Here is a 23,773-nt window from a genome sequence, read left to right as displayed (position 1 = left end):
AGTGGCTCAGGTAGTGCAGCTCATCCAGGATGGCACATCAATGCGAGCTGTGGCAAGAAGGTTTGCTGTGTCTGTCAGCGTAGTGTCCAGAGCATGGAGGCGCTACCAGGAGACAGGCCAGTACATCAGGAGACGTGGAGGAGGCCGTAGGAGGGCAACAACCCAACAGCAGGACCGCTACCTCCGCCTTTGTGCAAGGAGGAGCAGGAGAAGCACTGCCAGAGCTCTGCAAAATGACCTCCAGCAGGCCACAAATGTACATGTGTCTGCTCAAATGGTCAGAAACAGACTCCATGAGGGTGGTATGAGGGCTCGACGTCCACAGGTGGGGGTTGTGCTTACGGCCCAACACCGTGCAGGACGTTTGGCATTTGCCAGAGAACACCAAGATTGGCAAATTCGCCACTGGCGCCCTGTGCTCTTCACAGATGAAAGCAGGTTCACACTGAGCACGTGACAGACGTGACAGAGTCTGGAGACGCCGTGGAGAACGTTCTGCTGCCTGCAACATCCTCCAGCATGACCGATTTGGCGGTGGGTCAGTCATGGTGTGGGTGGCATTTCTTTGGGGGGCCGCACAGCCCATGTGCTCGCCAGAGGTAGCCTGACTGCCATTAGGTACCGAGATGAGATCCTCAGACCCCTTGTGAGACCATATGCTGGTGCGGTTGGCCCTGGGTTCCTCCTAATGCAAGACAATGCTAGACCTCATGTGGCTGGAGTGTGTCAGCAGTTCCTGCAAGAGGAAGGCATTGATGCTATGGACTGGCCCGCCCGTTCCCCAGACCTGAATCCAATTGAGCACATCTGGGACATCATGTCTTGCTCCACCCACCAACGCCACGTTGCACTGTCCAGGAGTTGGCGAATGCTTTAGTCCAGGTCTGGGAGGAGATCCCTCAGGAGACCATCCGCCACCTCACCAGGAGCATGCCCAGGCGTTGTAGGGAGGTCATACAGGCACGTGGAGGCCACACACACTACTGAGCCTCATTTTGACTTGTTTTAAGGACATTACATCAAAGTTGGATCAGCCTGTAGTGTGGTTTTCCACTTTAACTTTGAGTGTGACTCCGAATCCAGACCTCCATGGGTTGATAAATTGGATTTCCATTGATTATTTTTGTGTGATTTTGTTGTCAGCACATTCAACTATGTAAAGAAAAAAGTATTTAATAAGATTATTTCTTTCATTCAGATCTAGGATGTGTTGTTTAAGTGTTCCCTTTATTTTTTTGAGCAGTATATATAAGAATTGATCAACTCTACAAGCAACACTAGACTTTAATACGGTCTTAAATACCTCTATGGACCGGAAAGGAAATCACACTACAAACTATCACCCTCAGGCACTTAAGGAAATCATGAATGTCATGGATATATTGTAATTACTGGATATATGGAGACTTAAATACCCTGACCTAGTGAGATATACATGGCGGAGGCTCAATCAAGCTAGTCGTCTTGACTACTTTCTTATGCCATTCTCTCTGGCACCAAACATTTAAAAAGTGTTGATAGGGGACAGAATGTGGTCGGATCATCACATAATTGGCATATATATTACTCTTACAGAATTTCCACGTGGGCGAGGATATTTAGATAGCAGTTAGATAGCAATAAAAACTGTACCATAGAGGCACAGAATAAGTTAGAGGAAAAACAAAAAGAAATGGAGGAACTTATTCAAGAAAGATCCTGTGTAATATATTATAAAAATAAAGCGAACTGGATGGAACATGGGGAAAAATGCACCAAATTCTTTTTCAATCTTCAATATAGAAATGCTACCAACATTTTTTTATTAAAACTTCTTACAAATGATGGAGTCACACATGATTCACCAAATGATATTTTTTGAAAAAATAAAATAAGAAAGTAAATTACTTTAAGAATATGTTTTCATTTCAGTCTCCTCCATCTCCGCTAACTGAAACTAATTATATGGATTTTTTCCCTAATAATAATGTAAAATTAACATCTGTACAGAAAGACTCATGTGAAGGCCAAATTACAGAGGAGAAACCTCTTGATGCAATTGGGACCTTTAAGGATGGGAAAACTCCAGGGCTGGATGGCATACCAGTGGAAGTATACAAAACTTTTTTTGATATACGCAGAGGACCATTATTAGCATGTTTTAACCACTCCTATATAAATGGTAGATTATCAGACACGCAACAAGAAGGTCTGATATCATTATTACTGAAACAGGACCCAAATGGTATATATAAAGATCCAGTCCATTTAAAAAATTGGAGATCTCTTACACTTCAGTGTTGTGATGCAAAAATCCTAGCAAAATACTTGGCGCATAGAATTAAAAAAGTATTGTCAGATATTATTCATCCTAATCAGACAGTTTTTTTTTACATGGACGATACATTGGAGATAATATAAGACAAGTACTGGAAACAATAGAATACTATGAAATATCAGGGACGCCAGGCCTGGTTTTCATAGCTGATTTTGAAAAGGCCTTTGATAAAGTACGACTGGAGTTTATATATAAATGCCTAGGATATTTTAATTTTGGGGAATCTCTTATAAAATGGGTTAACATTATGTATAGTAACCCTAGGTGTAAAATAGTAAATAATGGCTACATCTCCGAACGTTTTAAACTATCTAGAGGAGTAAAACAAGGTTGTCCACTATCGGCATATTTATTTATTATTGCCATCGAAATGTTAGCTGTTAAAATTAGATCCAACAATAACATTAAGGGATTAGAAATCCATGGCTTAAAAACTAAGGTGTCATTGTACGCTGATGATTCATGTTTTCTTTTAAAACCACAATTATAATCTCTCCACGGCCTCATAGAGGATCTAGATACTTTTGCTATCCTCTCTGGATTAAAACCAAATTATGATAAGTGTTCTATATTACGTATTGGATCACAGAAAAATGCTAATTTTACAGTACCATGTAGTTTACCAATTAAATGGTCTGACAGAGATGTGGACATACTCGGTTTACAAATCCCAAAAGAAAGAAATTATCTCACTCCAATAAATGTTTATATAAAGTTAGCAAAAATAGATAAGATCTTGCTACCATGGAAAGAAAAATACCTGTCTATTTGTGGAAAAATCACCCTGATTAACTCTTTAGTCATATCACAGTTTACCTATTTGCTTATGGTTTTGCCTACACCTAGTGACCTGCTTTTTAAATTATATAAACAAAAAATATTAAATTTTATTTGGAACGGCAAGCCAGACAAAATTAAAAGGGCCTATTTATATAACGAATATGAATTCGGAGGGCAGAAATGATTAAATATTAAAGCATTAGACCTCTCACTAAAGGCATCAGTCATACAAAAGTTATACATAAATCCAAACGGGTTCTCTAGTAAATTGGTAAGAATGTCTCATCCTATGTTCAAGAAGGGCCTTTTTCCCTTTATTCAGATTACACCTGCTCACTTTCGGTTGTTTGAAAAGGAAATAATCTCCAAAATATTGTTTTCTCCATTCACTCTCGACATGCTTCCTTGAAAGTTGGTATCTAGGTCAAGGACATTGAGAAAGTTCTGAAAGGGACCCTTTTAATGGCAGTAGCTGTTCAAAGAAGCAGGGGTCTATAGAAGTCATAGAAGTCAGGAAGAGAACACTAGTTACCTCTGTGTGTGGCTGTGAACATGGGAAGAGAGATAGAGGTGATTTACAGACTGCCTGTGGATGGGGAGTAGGAGATAACAATAGGAGATAGCAATACGTTCCAGTGGTTAAAGAACTGATTGTAAGCAGCAGAGTAAGTGTCTTTCAAGCATATTTGCTAGACAACTGTATTACATTTTGACTGACTCAACTCTCATATTGTTTGTATCAGACTCGGCTTAAGGCTTATCATTTTTGGATCTTGTGATACATTCCTTAACATTGTGAAAGAATAACAAGGCAACAGTATGAATGATGCAGCGCAGATCGATCATTCGCTACCAGAGGAGTAGCGTTTTAAGTGTTTTTCACAAAATTTAAAATGGTGGAAAATCCATCATGCAGACCTTATGAGTCCCCAAGGCAAATTTGTTCCTTGTGAGGAGAGGGACCTATGTACCACATTTAATTACTTTAGGTCCAACGGGGTGTGGGGCGTGACCTTTAACAGTTTGCATTTTCAATTGCTTGTTATAGCGCCACCACTCAGTGTCATTTTGTAAATGCCGGATCTCTATGGCAAGACGCATCATTCACTCAAGTTTCGTCAAAATCGGGCCAGTACTGTCTGAGGTATCGTGTGTGACGAACGTACTAACAGACAGAGACAGATCCACATCGTTGGGGGACAATTAGAGTCTGTATTCAAGCCCAGCAAGGGACTAGTTCTTAGATGCCTTTTTGCAGACACACTATTTGGGAGTAGAGAAGAGCTAGCGATGGGAGTAGTGATCATTAAACACCATTTAACTTCCAAACAATTTGCTGCCATCAAATGAAGCTGTGCCTAGGTCCTCCGGCTTAACGGCTGTCACAAATGGACTTGGGTCACTTCTTGGCTAGAGTTTCACTGCACCGCAGCTCAATCTATTGGCACATGTTGGAGGGGGGCTCGACACCCCTCTACCCCCTCCTATACCTCACTCCCAAAACCTTGTCTTTTGGCTCAGAGGAACCCAGATGTGTGTGTGTGTTTTTCTTCTGTTCCATCAGAGAAGTGTGCCTTTGAGCCTTTGAGCGCCCTTTCCCTGTAGAGAATCATTGTACTATATAAACTGCTGTAAAATATATGTTCCATAACCAAAAATATTGTATTTTCAGCTGTTTGAAGCTGGTGTATAAAAACGAAAGTGAAAGACGCAAAAACGAAACTTACTAATGGTTAGAATAGAAATTGCACACATAAAACATATCTACCGCTTCTTAGACTTGCTTTCAAGGAGAGTGACAGATCTATAACACACATTTCTATGTGAATTTGGTCAGGTTGCCCAAAAAGTTACATATTGCAACTTTAATTGGATTCCGTGAGTTGCGTTGGTAAAGGAGAATAATCGAGGGATAAGCGAGCGGGGAATGTTCCTTAAAGATGGAATTCACAGTAGGGGGAAACTGCGCTGCCCCACCACTGTTATTGCTTTTGTTGACGAGCTGAGGAGCATCGCGCAGCATGGCGAAAAAAAAGGCAGTACATATTCTCTTTTATCACACGTGCGATGATGTCTGAGGCAAAACATCTGTGTTTGCTGTTTGCAGTAACTTCTTCGTTGTTGTAATATTGCAAATGGACATGGCTGTTTCACAATTAAAGGTCCAATACAGACATTTTTATCTCAATATCAAATCATTTCTGGGTAACAATTAAGTACCTTACTGTGATTGTTTTAAATTACATTTGTCAAAAAGGAACAAAAATAGCTTCTTAGCAAAGAGCTATTTCTCAAGAAAGAATTTTGCTAGGACTGTCTAGGAGTGGTCTGAGTGGGGAGGAGAAAACTGAAAACTAGCTGTTATTGTCAGAGAGGTTTGAAACTGTCTTTTTTATTTGTCTATTAACAAATTTAACCAGGCAGGCCAAAACTCCATCCCACCAAATCTAGCTGAAATTTCAGTCCTTTTAAACAGTTCTTACACTAAAAGGGCATTATTATAATTTTCACAATTTCACAGTATTATTCCAACTTCATAGTGTGGAAATATATATAAAACACAGGTAAATCAAGTTTTTGACTGCACTGGGGCCTTTAAAGAATTCCAGCTTTTAAGCAAACAGTGTTCGTTCTCTCGACAAACTCTCTCCATGTCAACAATTTAAGATGACAATAACTTGAGAAAGTATTTGAACCCATCTGTCAGGTTAAGCACACAAGAAAATAACAAATGTATAGAGAGAGGGAAGAAAGGCAGAACAAAGAAAAGATAGAAAATTAAAACTTTAGCGGTGGACTGAAAGGAGACAAAGGCCCGGGGAAGAGACTGATGGGTTCTTGGAACACAGAAAGGGCTTTGTCGGATAATCTCTTTCCTCCTGCTCACTGAATTATTGAAGAAACAAAACCATGTTTAATTGTCATAACTGGATTTGCCTTGAAGGCCTGGTGGGGATTTGCCTTGAAGGCCTGGTGAGTGTTTGTGTGTGTGTATGTGCTTGTGTGTGTGCCTGTGTGTGTGTGGGGGGAGATGGGGGGTAAATGGCTGGGTCCCAAGCCATTTCCATAAACTGACTTATGAAAACCATACGAGACACTCTGAGAAAAAAACCACACACTGCACTTCCCCAACTCCCCCCCAAGACTCTCAAAGGCAACACACACACACACACACACACACACACACACACCCTCTAGCAAAAACGTACAATTCTTTTTTCAATTCCCTCCCTCACTCCTTCCCCTTTTGCCCACCCTCCCTCTCTCTCTCTTTCTGAAATCTGGGGACAATCTGCAAGCACTCAACTCCAGCATAGAAGAGTGAGAAGTCAGAGAGAGAAAGAGAGAGAGGGAGAGAAGTTTTGAGAGGTAAAGTGCAGATGAGAGGAGAAAAGTTGGTATATTAAGGAAAAAACAAGACGAAACAAATACTAAAAAAAATTAAGAGAGAAAAAAATCAAGCAAAGTATAGAGTGGGCAAAAAAGAGAATAAGAAAGAGAGTTGGAGAAGTGAGCCGTGGAGAGTGAACTAGCAATGGGTTCCCCAGTGCGGTGTGCTGCTGTTCTAGTCCTCTCACTACTGGGTCTGTTCTGTTATACTCGCCCTGTATGGGGCCAGGATCTACAAGAGAGGGACGCTCTGTGCAACAAGGATGGCTGCTTCGTGGTCTACTTCCAGCGCAAGACCTTCCTGGACTCCTGGAGGAGCTGCAAGGAGAAGGGAGGCAACCTGGCCACAGTCAAACTCCAGGAGGAAGCTGACACTATCGCTGCTCTCTTCTCTGGCGTGGATCTACGCGGCTCGAGGACCAAGGTCCAGGTGTGGATCGGTCTCCAGAGACAGCCTCGCCAGTGTACCGCCTCTCGCCCTCTCCGTGGGTTCTCCTGGACTACAGGTGACCAAGATACCCGCTACACCAACTGGCTGCGGGATGACTCGCCCAGTACCTGTTCAGCCCCACGCTGTGTGGTTATGACCTATGGCACAGCAGCCCACGAGCAGCATGATCATTTTAAATGGCTGGACGGCTCGTGTTCGGTGCCAGTGGATGGCTACCTGTGCCGCTACACGTACAAAGGCATGTGCCCGGCGGTTTGGAGCGAGGGGGGCGGCAATACCCTCTATAGTACTCCCTTCAGCCTCCTCAGTAGCCTCCTTACCCACGTCCCCTTTGGATCTGTAGCCACGGTGCCCTGCCCGGGGGGCTCCAAGGTGGAGCAGTCTGTTCTATGTATGCTAAGGGAGGATGGCACTGTGGGGTGGTCCAGGGAGACGCCCCTCTGTTCCGACACCAGAGAGAAGAGCTGGTGCGATCGGAACAATGGAGGGTGCGAGCATTTCTGCCAGGAGGCCGGGGAGCACTACTACTGCGAGTGCTCGGACGGCTTCCAGCTCGGCGATGAAGGGCAAACATGCGTCGCTGCCGACCCATGCCACAGTGCCCCCTGTGAGTTTGAGTGCCTGCCCCTGTCGGACGGCTACCGCTGTGCCTGCCCTGAGGGCTACATGCTTTCCCCGGATGAGCTCGGCTGCCTGGACGTGGACGAGTGCCTGCAGAGCACCTGCGAGCAGCTGTGCATCAACTCCCCGGGGACCTTCGAGTGCCGCTGCCGCAAGGGCTACCGACCGGTTGAGGAGGGTGAATGTGAGGACGTGGACGAGTGTATGGAGGACCCGTGCGAACATGCCTGCGAGAATACACCCGGCTCTCACGTTTGCCACTGTCACCTGGGCTTTTCCCCTCCTACCGAGGAGCCCTCCCACTGCCAGGACACTGACGAGTGTCAGATCCCTGGGACATGTCAGCAGATGTGCGTGAACTACGAGGGGGGCTTCGAGTGTTACTGCGAGGTGGGCTACGAGCTACTCTCTGACCACTTCTCCTGCAGGAAGATAGGGGAGGGAGAGGACTCATTCCCAGCAGCCACTCCCTCCTACCCTTGGGTCACCCGCCATCCCGGCTCCATGTGGGACCCCCACGAACCCGTGTACCCCTGGACCAATGCGCAGACCAACACTGACTGGCCTCTGGAGACGGAAGAGTCCCTGGACTGGCTCACAGACCCCCCCAGGGTGGAGAATGATGTAATCTGGGTCACCAGCGCACCCCAGGAGGAGCCAGTCCCAAACCACAACCCATTCATGGTCCCCCACATGGAAGAGCCCGAGGAGGAGGAAGAAGAAGAGGAGGAGTATACACCGGACTGGAGCACCATGACTTTGAATTCTCCAGCCCAGGTCCAGCCCGAGCTAGAGTCTACGCCCAGTCCTTCTCCCAGCCCTGAACCCATCTCTACCCCCACCCCAACTCCCACGTCCGACTGGTATGAGGAGGAGGATGACGAAACCACTACCAGTTCCTCAGTCCTCCCTACTTCTACTATCTCGGGAGGGGCGTGGAACTGGCTCTGGTTCAGCCCTGCCAGCCAGGATCAAGTACTCACCACGTCGCAGGAGCCAATCACTGACCAGCACGTCCCCGCATCCAACTATGATGATACTGATGATAATGAGGAAGAGGGGGACATTGACAATGGGAAGGTGACTTCCCTTCCAGAGCAGGATCAGGGCCAGGGTGAGAACCAGGACCAGCACAGCCCCTCCCTGCCTCCTCCTGTGGCTCCCAAAACCCCAATCACCCCCAACCAGGGCGTGGTGGAGGTGGAGGGGTTGAATGAGAGGGAGCCGCCCCAGGAGGACGAGAGCAGCCAGAAGCAGGGTGGTGGCAACTGGCTGCTGGTGGGCCTCCTGGTGCCCCTCTGCATCTTCATCATTATTATGGTGGCACTGGGTATCGTCTACTGCACCCGCTGCACCGTCACGCCGCGCAACAAGACCGCCACCAACTGCTACCATTGGATCTCTGGAGCGCACGACAAGCAGGGCGCGCCCAATCCCAGCAAGGGGGTGCAGTCACATGTTTAAACAGGCGAATGAGGAAAGACTTGTACATAAATGAACTGTTAAATAAATAAGAGATAGGAAAAAGGTAAGAGAGTGATGGTTGTTGTACTGTATCTGTCTCCTCCCACCCCATTGCCACTCTGTTGCCGTACCGGGACTCTGAACACTTGAATGTTTCTGTGGAATATCGGTTGAAAGAGAAGAACAGGGAAGCAATACTAAAAAAAACACTAATCCCTTTCATAGGGTCCTTTACATGTGGTAGAAAAAACTGCATAATTGTTGCTTACACTGATCTCAAAGCACATTATATAGGCCTATGATTGCACTATAGGTACAATAGAAACCGTCCGTTGGGATTGTTGTTGAATGCATCTGGTTATATTTACGGATGCTGTGGGAATATACTGTCGATATATCACCAGTTCCATCTGAAACCAAAGCCAAAGGACTGTACTGTAGCTTTTAGCATTTTTGTAGTCCATGAAATCTGGGTGTGGGTCTTTCAAAAAATGCTGAGGTTTTTAATGCTCAATTGAGCTAATTTCCAAGTATGGTGTCGCAAATGACTATTTATGTCAACTTTGTTAAAGAAGCATCACATGCAGCTTCATATTTAGCTATGCAAACTATGCAAGCTTGACTGTCATGACGCTGTTGAGGAAAAGCAATCATTCGGAAATAACTTTTATGGCTTGTGCTTTTTAAAGTATCGGAACAAATCAACTCACACCACAGACCAAAAAATGGTATACGCCTGTATATGTGTTTGTGTTACTATAATTGTGTACTGTATAATTTGTAGCAATGAAATTTCGAGAAAGTGTGTTAGCGTCATGATTCCTGATTTAATGACGTGTCTTTTGTTTTATATAGACCACACAAAACTCATGGTAATTCCATGGAATGTCTGTCTGTCTGAGGGGATGTTTCCTTCCATTCAACTCCAATGAAACACTCCTAGTCCTCTCACCCACATTCCTCACATGAGTTAGAGTGCAGATGTTAGATGTGTTTGTATTACACACTATAGGGACTGCAATGGGGGTCACAGGCTCCCGATTGACTTTAGCATTGACCTTGTTAGCGGAGTAGTGATCTTTCAATCGTTCCCTAACACCATGTCACATAACTCTTTAGCACGCCTCCCTCCCCATTGTCACAGGCTTGCCCATAACATTACATGGACTTTAGCCATGGTGGAGCAGTACCAACCTTTAGGTGTTTGAAATCAATGCTCCCTTTAGCAACTTGGGAAGTAACTGCAGTCCCCATTCAAAGGATGACTTATACAATGTCAATGACACACAATCAAATCAACTGAAGATTTGCCTTCTGATCAAAGGACTGTTAAATTATGCCTGAATCCTTTTCATTTTTGTTACCTGTTACGTTTTAAGTAATTGCTAATTAAATGTTACGATAAGGGTTCCATCAATATTCATGTCTTGTGTTTTAAAGGTTCATGGTGCAATCACTTCACGGTGTTGGCCCTAATGCAGTGTCTGCTTTATGTTTTGAAATCACAGTTTCAATGGGATTCCTTGTGCAGAGAGAGAATATGGAAGTCCCAGTACGTCCAAGAGGCCCTATGAGGTGTTAAATTAACTCCTTAAGCTGTCCTTCCAAATCAAATGAAATTCTATTGGTCACATACACATTTTTAGAAGATGTCATTGCGGGTGTAGCGAAATGCTTGTGTTCCTAGCTCCAACAGTGCAGTAGTATCTAACAATTCACAACAATACACACACATTTAAAAGTAAAATAATAGAATTTAGAAATATATAAATATTAGGACGAGTAATGTCGGCGTGGCATTGACTAAAATAAGGTTGAATAGAATACAGAATATACATTTGAAATGAGTAAAGCAGTATGTAAACATTATTAAAGTGACAAGTGTTCCATTATTAAAGTGGCCAGTGATTCCATGTCTATGTATATAGGGCAGCAGCCTCTAAGTTGCAGGGTTGAGTAACCGTGTGGTAGCCAGCTAATGATAGCTATTTAACAGTCTGATGGCCTTGAGGTGGAAGCTGTTTTTCAGTCTCTCGGTCCCAGCTTTGATGCAACTGTACTGACCCTGCCTTCTGGATGATAGCGGGGTGAACAGGCAGTGGCTCGGGTGGTTGATGTCCTTGATGATCTTTTTGGCCTTCCTGTGACATCGGGTGCTGTAGGTGTCCTGGAGGCCAGACAGTGTGCCCCCGGTGATGCGTTGGGAAGACCGCACCAACCTCTGGAGAGCACTGCAATTGCGGCTGGTGCAGTTACCGTACCAGGCGGGGATACAGCCCAGCAGGATGCTCTCAATTGTGCATTTGTAAAAGTTTGTGAGGGTCTTTAGGGCCAAGCCAAATTTCTTCAGCCTCCTGAGGTTGAAGAGGCACCGTTGCGCCTTCTTCACCACACTGTCTGTCTGGGTGGACCATTTCAGATAGTCAGTGATGTTTACGCCAAGGAACTTGAAGCTTTCCACCTTCTCAACTGTGGTCCCATTGATGTGGATAGGGGCGTGCTCCCCCTGCTGTTTTCTGAAGTCCACGATCACGAATTGTTGATATTGAGGGAGAGGTTATTTTCCTGGCACCACTCCACCAGGGCCCAAACATCCTCCCTGTAGGCTGTCTCGTCACTGTTGGTAATCAGGCCGACTACTGTTGTGTCATCTGCAAACTTCATGATTGAGTTGGAGGCGTGCGTGACCACACAGTCTTGGGTGAACAGGGAGTACAGGAGGGGGCTGAGCATGCACCCTTGTGGGGCCCCTGTGTTGAGATCAGCGAAGTGGAGGTGTCAGGAAGTCCAGGACCCAGTTGCACAGGGCGGGGTTCAGACCCAGGGCCCCGAGCTTAATGATGAGCTTGGAGGGTACTATGGTGTTGAAGGTTGAGCTATAGTCAATGAACAGCATTCTTACGTAAGTAATCCTCTTGTCCAGATGGGATAGGGCAGTGTGCAGTGCGATGGCGATTCGATCGTCTGTGGGTCTATTGGGGCGGTAAGCAAATTGAAGTGGGTCGAGGGTGTCAGGTAAGGTAGAGGTGATATGCTTCTTCCACACTGGGAGGAGAGGCGGGAGGCCGTGTGAACGCAGGAATACCACAACTCTGCAACAAACACAACATTTGAAATCCGTCCATCAAAGGGTTGGGAAATTATTCATAAAAAGTCTCCCACAACAATCTTATTAGGCAACACCAGTCCATATCCAGGCATTGGGGATCAAAGAAGCACGCCAGATTGGCGCACATTCAACAAAGTGGATATTTGTCAAATTCATCAGAATTGATGTATTGTAACGGCCCACAATGTGCTTACTAAAGTCCAATTTGTATATATTTGGCTGTTTTCACTGTATTTAGAAGTAGTCAATTTTAAGTTTTAAAGAATTGACTGCTGAATCTAGGAACATACAGAATATGTATCTCTGTATGTTCCTAATGATAAATGCTAACTCCTGTTCGTATATGCTGGTAGCATAGCTAGCATAGATAAATCGGTGGTGGTAGTCCAAGTAGTTTTTTAACTGTAATGCAGTTGATTGGTGATGATGACATGAACATGTATTGGGGTTGACATAGAATCCAGCATTTTACTCCGATTTCTACCTCAACATAGTATGAAATACACATATAAACAATAGCCTAAATGTTAGCTAATTTAGCTAGGGGGGCAACCAGGAGATTCGGAATCTTTCCACCATGGCATCTTTCCCCCACACATTTCCATGGCATTTCCATTGTTTTGGTCAAGTTCCATTGACCTCTTTACCGCATCTATAGGAGAACCCCTTTTGATTCCAGGTAGAACTTTTTTGGGTTCCATGTAGAACCCTCTGTGGAAAGTGTTCTTCCTGTAACCAAAAAGGTGCAGCCAGCCAGAATGCAGCCAGCCAATGGCCTCCCTGTGAAGCTGTGAGGTGATTGCTCACAGCTGATAGATCAGTCGGTTTAGAGCCTTCTGTGTCCCTAAATACAGAGATATATATTTTTGTTAGTGTCTTTATTCCTTTCTGTGCCACAGACAGACTGCAGCCAAAGGCCTCCCTACAAGGTGATTGCTCATGGGCCCTTCTGTGTGTTCAGGCGTATCCACTTAGACACAGTAGGGTTGTGTTGTGATATACTGCATTTTGCTATATGTCGTTAAGCGGTGCTTCCTTGATGAAGTAAGCCCAGTAGGGACGGTTTGGTCAGCCACTCTGCCTGCCTCCCGCCATGCCCTGGCGCATCTGTCACTCTAACCAGCTGATTACGCAATAGAAGTGCCGCCTGATCACTTAATGGATTGACGCACAGGAATCATATACCGCCAAACAGTAATGTCAACAACAGCTGGCTTCGCCAAATGTACGCTCCTGCTTATCTGGGCAAGTCAGCTATCTCCAAAAAGCATGAGTGTATCAGTGGAATAGTGTTGTGCTGGAGCTCTGTCAAGAAAGTTAAATATATAATAAATCACAGGAAGGGTTCTCATCCCTGGGAGTATAACAGTGAAGGGATGAGGAAAGTTTAGGCTGATGACTTCCATTCGATAGTCTGTAATGCTGGAAGGTTTTGGAGCAAGCTCCTCAATCAGAATTATAATTGGTGTTAAAACTATGTAAGTTATCACAATTATAGAATTCATCACTCATTTGGAGTCATCCTTCAAAGTTGATCAAATAAGAATGACAATAGGTAGAATTTTCTTTTGGCAACAGCTTTAAAATCTGTCTCTAACTTGTCGTTATGCCTGTTAAAATCTCTTAATGGCGTGGTCCGCTTCCAAAATGAAGTGAAATCCAGACACACATGCAATCAATCAGCTTCAAAAAGTTTGTTTTTCATAGCCCTAACACGCAGGCGCAAAAAGAATAAGAGCTCTCATTCATGCTTTGACTGTTAATGCGCTGGCCTTGTGAAGCTCTTTTCTGAGATGAGAGAGAATCTGTACCATCAGTTTTACTCATTATACATTCCGAGGTGAAGTCAGAAATGCACTGAACAGAGCAGAAATAAGGATAGGTGCCAAATAGGTATGTGAGAGAGATCACGAGTGTGCGTCTGGTTATTTCATACGCACCGTAATGTTACAAATTAAAGTCATCAATTTGCAACCATCACCAGCAAATAATCCAAGACTCCTCTTGGAAAGGCCAACTCCTCATTTTCTTAAATGATATCAATAAACATAGGAAGTTGATTCAGAACTAATACGTGGCGTTTATATTAGAGTTAGACAACAGACATTCTCCAGGTCAGGAACCAGATCCATTCTTTAACCCTTCACGGTCCTCCCCCGGTCGGTCCTCCCACAGCCCCTGTGCTGAAGCCTGATCTCAGTCATTAAAGCAGGGTCCTTGACTTCCCCCTGCCTTTCGATTTCCTCTCCGGCCGCGAGGATTACACCGCTGGCTGGCTCAGAGCAAAGAGTCCCTGATGGGCTGAACCCCCCTGCCCTCCTTCTCATCTATCCTGTGCCTCCCCCTCTCCTCCCCTCCAGACATCTGACAGAGGATCTCCCTGACTCACTCAGTACTTTTCAGAGCTGCCGTGGTGCTTAGTTTTCCATCATGGAAAGCACATTCGTTGCTGTTGTATTGAGCGAAGTAATTTGAACGTTTTTTTGAATATCGATGGGACTGTCACTCTCAGTCTCACCCTGCTCAGATCAATGGTTTGTAATTCCAAATTGTGATCCTTTGCAGGGGACTGTGTTGAATCAAATGGATAGCGGACGGTGCCGCAATTGACTCCAAGTGTACAGATGTAGGATCTTAATTTGATCACTCTGTTGAAGGATAACTTTCCTGCCATGCAGGAAATGTAAAACTTGTATTGGTTTTGAGGTTTAAAAAGGCTTCTGAAGTTTGTGATTTCCAGTTTGAAATTTCACACAATAATTTCCATTTCCTGTTGCTGTAGGGTTATTTTCCTGCTGTAGCAAACTGGCTCAAATTAAGATCCACATCTGTAGTTGACTGACTGGATTTGTCTGCCTCTTTGCTTTGAGCAACCATTGGGTTTCTGGTCGAGTGCCAGAGACCCTGAGGCATTTGGGCTGGGGCTGGACCACATGCGGTCCTCTATATAGACCTGCCAGTTCTCTCTGATCAACGCTCGCCTGTGGCCTCGGGGGCTAAGCAGGGTTTCTTTATACCCCTGGTTTTTCTACCGCTGGTTTTCTAATTAGAACCTTGTGGAATGGGTACTGATTCTAAGTTGGAAATATTTTGCTGCAGAACACTGGTGATGGGAATATGTATCCCCTTCTCACTGCAAGGGATCTGTCTCTAGCCACATCTGTTTGTTTTATGTACAGAGCTATGTTTGTGGGTGTGTATGTGTGTGCCTGTGTGTATGTGCATTCCCGTGTGTGTGTGTGTTTGTATACGTGTGTGAATATGCATGGGAATGGATGCAAAGCATATGCATTTTTGTGTGAACATTTATTTTCACTGTTTTTATTATTTACTTGTCGGTTCGTGCCGGAAGTACGGCATGTTAGTGCAAACACACACAGAGATTTTTCTCATGCTTGTCAATCAGTGCTGACTTTATAGTGCTGAGATTACAGTACCCTTTAGCCGTTCAACAACATAATGACCATTTGCTCTCTGTCTATAAATCTCCATATTGACTGAGCCTAGTATCATGATGAAATTGTGTCAGGGATCACTGAATGTCTCTCAGTGAAAGCGTTTAATACAGGTCAGATTCGACCATAGATGTAATACAGTCAGTCAGTGGTGTGTATTCATGGGTGCCAAGGAGGGCCAGGCCCCCCCCCCAAAAAAATGAAAAAAAATGAAAATACATACAAAATAATACATTTTTCATCTCTCTGTGTTTCATTAATGTCCTTCAATTCACAAGAGGCAGAATGTATCTAACCGGAGAACGCATCCAAGTGAACTAAACAGCACCACCCCCCTGTCTCCGTATGTGTAGCCCATGTATGCTGTCTGGTCAAAAAGAGTATAACATCGTTGCCGCCAGTAGTATTGAATGCAAGGGAAGCCAGCATTTGGCCTCCCTTGATGAAAAAAATTATAAAATAATAGCCAATCAGGGTTGAGCTAAACTGAGTGAGCTCAGCTGTGAATGGTCCTGCAGCACCAAAATAAAGTGTCAAGGGAAGCCAGATCGTCAATGACCTAAAACTTGAAATGTTGCATCTCGTTGTGTTGTTGTCTTTTGGTGGCCCTTTCCTAATTTAGCCATGAATGGAGATAGGGATTTGGACTTGTAGTTTTACTTAATTCTCCGTACTGGCCAATGATTATAACGCCGATTATGATCCAACCATAAATTCATACATTGTGCCCCTGGTCTGAGAGGATGGAAGTTCAACCGATGTGGTAATGTTAGGCTAATGTTAAATAGCTAGCCTGGTGCTTTCTTGCCCATAAAAGGAAGTTAGGCTAGCAAGTAAGCATTTTAGCCAGTTAGCCTAGGACAACAAGAACTAAAGCGTGTTTGACAGAGTAATAGACCGTTTAGGCAACATGAAAGACGAAGACAGCGTTGGCATTTTTCTACAAGTAGGTTGAGTCAACATGTTTTTTCTACTTGCACGCATGCATAATGGTGTTGATGTGAGCCATGGCCAGCCTTTCAAAGCACTTCATGGCTACAGACGTGAGTGCTACAGGTCGGTAGCCATTTAGGCACGTTACCTTAGTGTTCTTGGGCACAGGGGCTATGGTGGTCTGCTTAAAACATGTTGGTATTACAGACTCGGACAGGGAGAGGTTGAAAATGTCAGTGAAGACACTTGCCAGTTGGTCAGCGCATGCTCGGAGTACAAGTCCTGGTAATCCGTCTGGCCCTGCGGCCTTGTGAATGTTGACCTGTTTAAAGGTCTTACTCACGTCAGCTCCTGAGAGCGTGATCACACAGTCATCCAGAACAGCTGGTGCTCTCAACCATGTTTTAGTGTTATTTGCCTCGAAGCGAGCAGAGAAGTAGTTTAGCTCATCTGGTAGGCTTGTGTTACTGGGCAGCTGATGACTGTGCTTCCCTTTGTAGTCTGTAATGGTTTGCAAGCCCTGCCACATCCGATGAGTGTCGGAGCCAGTGTAGTACGATTCGATCTTAGTCCTGTATTGACACTTTGCCTGTTTGATGGTTTGTCGAGGGGCATAGCAGGATTTCTTATAAGCTTCCGGGTTAGAGTCCCGCTCCTTGAAAGCGGCAGCTCTAGCCTTTAGCTCAGTGCGGATGTTGCCTGTAATCCATGGCTTCTGGTTGGGGTATGTACGTACGGTCACTGTGGGGACGATGTCATCAATGCACTTACTGATGAAGTCCATGACTGATGTGGTGTACACCTTAATGCCATAGGAAGAATCCCAGAACATATTCCAGTCTGTGCTAGCAAAACAGTCCTGTAGCTTAGCATCTGCTTCATCTGACCACTTTTTTATTGACAGAGTCACTGGTGCTTCCTGCTTTCATTTTTGATTGTAAGCAGGAATCAGGAAGATAGAATTATGGTCAGATTTGCCAAATGGACGGCGAGGGTGAGCTTTGTAAGTGTCTCTATGTATGGACTAAAGGTGTATGGACTAAAGGTCTAGAATGTTTCTCCCCTCTGGTTGCACATTTAACATGCTGATAGAAATTTGGTAAAACAGATTTAAGTTTCCCAGCATTAAAGTCCCTGGCCACTAGGAGTGCCGCCTCTGGATGAGCTTTTTCCTGTTTGCTTATGGCGTAATACAGCTCATTGAGTGCGGTCTTAGTGCCAGCATCGGTTTGTGGTGGAATGTAGACAGCTACGAAAAATACAGATGAAAACTCTCTAGGTAGATAGTGTGGTCTACAGCTTATCATGAGATACTCTACCTCAGGCGAGCAAAACCTTGAAACTTCCTTAGATATCGTGCACCAGCTGTTGTTTACATATATGCATAGGCCCCCGCCCCGTGTCTTACCAGACGCTGCTGTTCTATCCTGCCGATACAGCGTATAACCAGCCAGCTGTATGTTGATAATGTCGTCGTTCAGCCACGACTCCGTGAAGCATAAGATATTACAGTTTTTAATGTCCCGTTGGTAGTTTAATCTTCCTCGTAGGTCGTCTTTTTTTTTCTCCAATGATCGCACTTTAGCTAGAAGAACGGAAGGCAGGGGGGGTTTAATAGATCGCCTACGAATTCTCAAAATGGAACCCGACCTCCGTCCTCTTTTTCTCCGTCATCTCTTCACGCAAATGACAGGGATTTGGGCCGGTTCCCGGGCTCGTGAAAGGAAAAAAAGTTTGTGGTGAGTAATCGCTGTCCATAAGAGACGGTAGCAGCAACATTATGTACAAAATATTTTCTTCTTGTTCCCATGCACAGATTGCTTCTTGAGCCTCTGACGAGAAGCACCGATGCAAATATGTCTTTATATTGGCTCTTTGTACCTCTTACGTCTCGCTTCACACTAATATGAATGCTTTCTGGAGGTGCTTTGATGCCAACTTCTTAGTTCTCTCAGAGCATGAAGAGCACCATACAAACCAGAGAAAGAAGAGATTGAGGTGACTGCAATTGTACTGCACCCAATGGCCTTCTACATCAGGAAGAAGTATATATCCTGCCTCTTAAAGCTGCTACAGTACACCTCCTTGAGTTCAGTTTAAGACTGGACTTCCTTGCCATGATAGAAGGGTCATTTTTCTCTGACAAGCTGCCCTTGTATGGGGTTGGCGTTTCCTTATGCAAGCATGGAAAAATATCCACTAGCCACTTCGTTGCTCGTTCCTAAGGCTTCGGGTGTCAGTTATCCAGGCCAGGGGCTTAAAGACTGCATGTGAGATCTTCAGTCAGTGTCCATTATTCTACATTTGTTGACACTGCAGCTGGGTCCCTTTTCAGTACTATCTCGTCTTCGATAAAGCAAACAACTCTTAAACGTCACTATAAGAACCACTTTTATTTTCATAAGCTTTATTGTATTTTCATAAATGTATTTGATTCGGTAATACTTATTCGTTCTTATTATGGTGTATTCACAGTGTAATAAGTAATATATTTACTATTGTAGTCAGCTGCATTGTACTTATAGCAATACTTTGTTACCTTTGATTCAACTGAAGTGGTTCAACAGGAACAAGACTATTGTGGTATAACCAAACCATTTCCTTTGAGTGTAATCCATTGCATGACTGTAGTGAAGGATGGAGCCAAGCTGAATGGGTCACCCAAGGCTACTGTGTACAGGCTGTCCAGGTTCTGAATCCAGTGCCGTAACCACCTCTCTAGCAGATTGCTCCATGGATCCTTTGATCCAACTCAATAAGCTAAGGGGTCAGAGAGCATGGAGTTTAGCTGTGATTCAGCCAACAGTTTTAACAAAGAGACATCCTCCTCGGCTGATCTAGATAATGCCTGTGTGTTTTTGTTCACCGCAAGCTCATCCCTAATCCCAACAATCTTTGCTTCTACATACGACACACACTACAAGAGGCTAGGATAAATGTTTCCTAGAAAACCTCACTGCTGTGTCAAACACAATGCGTAGCCGACAGTGAGTCATATTCCTTGTCATTTAAATGTCAGGAGACATTTAGGTACAGCATGTATTGTATAATCATCACAATGAATCCATACAAGAACATTGTTGTCTTTCTAAAGAAAAAAACTTGACATTTAGATATTAGCCTCAATCCCATGAATGATAATTATTTCTCGATCCAGTGTCTGATGATGATCAAGGTGATCCTATTGCGCTTCAGTCTACCATGAAAGAATGTCAAAGAAACTCTCTGGCTGTATACATCTGATATAAATCAGGAGACTTTCACAAGACTTTGTGAAGAAAAAAGCAGCAGCGTCTGACAGTGAGATAGAAAACCGATGAACTCCGAAGGTCAGAGCTGAAGCTCAGTCAGGTGTGGTCTGGCTGGCGTGCTTGGCAGACATACTCAGCTGGCTGGGATACTGAGAGGCCAGAGTGGAGCAGCAGTCAACCCACGGAGCACTGACAACAATGGCAAGGCTGACTGGGGGGATGGACCGGGGGGAGAAGGGAAAAGTGCATGAGGAGATATTAGAACCAGATGTCTGAAGAAACTCTGGGCCATGCAGCCAGGCAGACTGTCTCCCTCTGCCTCCCTCCCTCCACGCACACACACCAGCCCAATATCGCTTTGTTCCCCAAACAGGGAGGACAGGGGAAAGATAAAGTATCTTGGGAGAAAAGAGACAGAGTTCCTCAGCCATGTGCAGAGAGATACTGAAGCCCCATCACTCTTTCTCTACATCAGTCTATTCGCTTCCCTTCACGCTCTCTCTCACTCTCTCTCTCTCCCTCTCTCCAGTCTAGTCCAGACTACTGTCCTGGGAGCTACCTGGGGGTATTGGGGAAATAAATAACTCTGAAATAATACATATTCTCTTGCTTTGCATTTTGCCCCTCGATGCTCAATTGATTAAAATTAGAACCATTTGTTCCTGGGCTCCTGTACTCCCCAAACTCTAGGAGCTGCTGACCTGAATGAGCATTGCCTCCACTTTACTATCTGTGAGACATTGCCTAGGGGAACCCCCATAGCGTATTGTCTTTTCAGCTTAGATACTGAAAACTACAGAGCCTGCTGAATGCCAATTAACTGCTCTCCATTTCCAAAATATAACGCTCGCTCATACACTCTAGATTTTAGCCTGCAAATGGAGCTGTAGTATGCAGATTGGGAATTAAGCAGCCATACATGCAAATGGCAGGGGTCTTGAAACGGAATCAGAATTTCTGTGTTCTGTATATGTACAATTACAAGGTTGTTCAGTGTCAGGCAGATGAGTGATGGTTCATTATGTGAGGTTCAGATCCACAGTAGACGGGTTGTATTCATCATTTTGCTTACTTAGCTAGCTAACATACATTTAGAGAAAACAAGGTATATTAAGTGGCTAGCTAGCTAGTGTTAGTAACTTTTGGTGGTCAATGAGACTGAGCACTAGCTAACCAGCTGAGCTAGCAAACAATTCAACAAAAGTATAATTTCGGATTTAAAAAATACTCCAACAACAGGCTTTGCATTTCAGGAATCAATGTAGCAAGTACACCTGCTGCACTGTTCAATTATTTAGCCATTACATTTTTTTTATATATAAATAAGAAAAGGCTCAGTTTATGCCATAGCCCTCATTGGCTTTCATCTGAATTTATCGAGGTGTCAGACTTGACGACAGTTGCTATCCATTGGAGAGCTGCGATTGGTTGAACTAAATTCTGGGGCGGGGCTTAGCGAAGGGTCAATTTCTTTATAGTGTCGAGTACATGCCTAGAGGAGCTATATGGACAGCATCATTGACTTTCTAACACTTTAGGCACACCTCAAGATATACTAAACAACAGGTCTATATGAGCCAGGCAAGAAATCAAATCAAATGTTATTGGTCACATACACATATTTAGCAGATGTTATTGGTCACATACATGTTTAGCAGATGTTATTAGTCACATACTTGGTCACATACACATATTTAGCAGATGTTATTGGCCACATACACGTTTAGCAGATGTTATTAGTCACATACTTGGTCACATACACATATTTAGCAGATGTTATTGCGGGTGTAGTGAAATGCTTGTGTTCCTAGCTCCAACAGTGTAGTAGTATCTAACAATTCACAACAATACACACAAATCTCAAAGTAAAATAATTAAGTTAAGAAATATATAAATATTAGGATGAGCAATGTCGGAGTGGCATTGAATAGAATACAGTAGAATACAGTATACACATATGCAATGAGTAAAACAGTATGTGAACATTATTACAGTGACCAGTGTTACATTTTTAAAGTGACTTGTGATTCCATGTCTATGTACATAGGGCAGCAGCCTCTAAGGTGCAAGGTTGAGTAACCGTGTGGTAGTCGAGCTAGTGACAGTGACTAAGTTCAGGGCAGGGTATTGGGTGGAGACCAGCTAGTGATGGCTATTTAACAGTCTGATGGCCTTGAGATAGAAGCTGTTTTTCAGACTCTCGGGCCCAGCTTTGATGCACCTGTACTGACCTTCGCCTTCTGTATGGTAGCGGTGTGAACAGGCCGTGGCTCAGGTGGTTGATGTCATTGATGATCTTTTTGGACTTCCTGTGACATCGGGTGCTGTAGGTGCCCTCAATAATGATGGACGTATATGCACGCTCAATATTGATACAACACAGACTTATTGAAAGATAGGTATTGGATTTGCATACTACAGTAATTACATTGACTCATTGGGGCTATGATCATCTATTATTTTTTTCTCCACCTTGCCAACTGTTTTTCAGTTCCGAGCCGGTTGCTGATTCAGTCAATGAAATATTTTCACTGGGTCTTTAGGGTCAAACATGTGCTCCTAAAACCTTATCTCTCAGTTTATTGTATTGAAACACAAAGAGCCAGTAAGAACGAGTAGGACGAGTCCCTGGATTATTATAAAATGTAGACCCATCTCTCTCCTCCTCTCTATTGATTTCAGTTCAGGCAGTTATTTGGACAGGCCGTGTATATAAGGTGGGGATCCTCGGTTTGTGTTGCTAAATTACTAAATTACTTCCTGGATAAAAGACTGGAGAACAATGGCTGGTAGAACCAGATGTGGGGGCTAGCTGGCAAATAAATCCTCTTGGAAGAGCATTTCTCTAACTGGGCTCTGTTACCTCAGGCTCTGACACTATGTATCACTGCTACGGCCTGACCTCGTCTCCCACGTAGGTGTGGCTACTTTCTGTCTGCTTTTAGGGTGGTCCATACAAAATTCCTGTCTGACTTGATGGGGTTTTTTTTTCTTCCCCCTTCTATACATTGGGATATTTGGCATCAGCCTTATACTTTTTTAAGGGCCAACCCAATGATTACACACTGGTTGAATCAATGTTGTTTCCATGTCATTTCAATGAATTTTTGTCGTAGTCATGCACACCATAAAAAAACAACAAGGCAACAGTAAACATGTCATCCCCACAAATTACGCAGCAGCCACCCCCCCCCCCACCCCCCACCCCCCCAATTGAGATATCGCGTGTGACTAACAATTTTCAGTTATCATGTGGGACCACAGATTATCCATTATACTGACCAGATACTTAAGTGGCCGCTGTAACAATGAAAAGAAATGTCTTCAAAAATGTCAGGCTGTTAGCCTGGGTACCAGTCTCTTTAGCTAATCCACTCCCTGTACTCAATGCCATGTGCCAAATACTCTTCGGCAATGACAAGGAGTGGCAAAGAGTGGAATGTTAGCTAAACAGACTGGTAATCAGGCTAGATTCCATAAGGTATTCGGAAGGAGGCAAGATCAGGTGGGACCATTTTAGCCAATGAGAGGGCAGATACGCGTGTGAACAACAGGCACAACTCCGATATAAAGTGTTTTTTCTCAAAGTCACGTGTCCAACTTATCAGTACACTCGTAACAACCTAGGTACTACTAAACTTCTATTTGATCAAATAAGCCACACGTTGTAATGAGTGTGTGCTTGTGGCAGGGAAGTCAGGCGCAGGAGAACAAACTTGGTATAAAAGGAGTCTTTAATAAGTGCTCACAAAACTCAGAAAACCAAAATATACAAAATAATAAAAGTGGGTACAAAACCTGTTGCGCACCAGAACATAACTTGCACATCACATACAAACAAACAATCCCCGACAAGGACATGAGGGGAAACAGAGGGTTAAATACACAACATGTAATTGATGAGATGGGAACCAGGTGTGATGTAAGACAAGACAAAACCAATGGAAAATGAAAAATGGATCAGCGATGGCTAGAAGGTCGGTGACGTCGACCGCCGAACAC

General features: G+C 44.1%; 1 protein-coding gene across 1 annotated transcript; it reads left to right on the top strand.

Moving 5' to 3' along the window:
• The first annotated feature begins 6,378 nt into the window (after positions 1–6,378).
• Positions 6,379–10,440, top strand: LOC115194128 (endosialin). The gene has a single exon (XM_029753532.1). The coding sequence runs from the start codon at positions 6,633–6,635 to the stop codon at positions 9,021–9,023; it is 2,391 nt and encodes a 796-aa protein (XP_029609392.1). The 5' UTR covers positions 6,379–6,632; the 3' UTR covers positions 9,024–10,440.
• Positions 10,441–23,773: the final 13,333 nt, after the last annotated feature.

This window comes from Salmo trutta, chromosome 5 (assembly GCF_901001165.1).
Source record: "Salmo trutta chromosome 5, fSalTru1.1, whole genome shotgun sequence".
In the NCBI taxonomy this organism is placed as follows: domain Eukaryota; kingdom Metazoa; phylum Chordata; class Actinopteri; order Salmoniformes; family Salmonidae; genus Salmo; species Salmo trutta.
The sequence above is the reverse complement of the archived record's forward strand: the minus strand, read 5'-3'. Positions and strand labels throughout refer to the sequence as shown.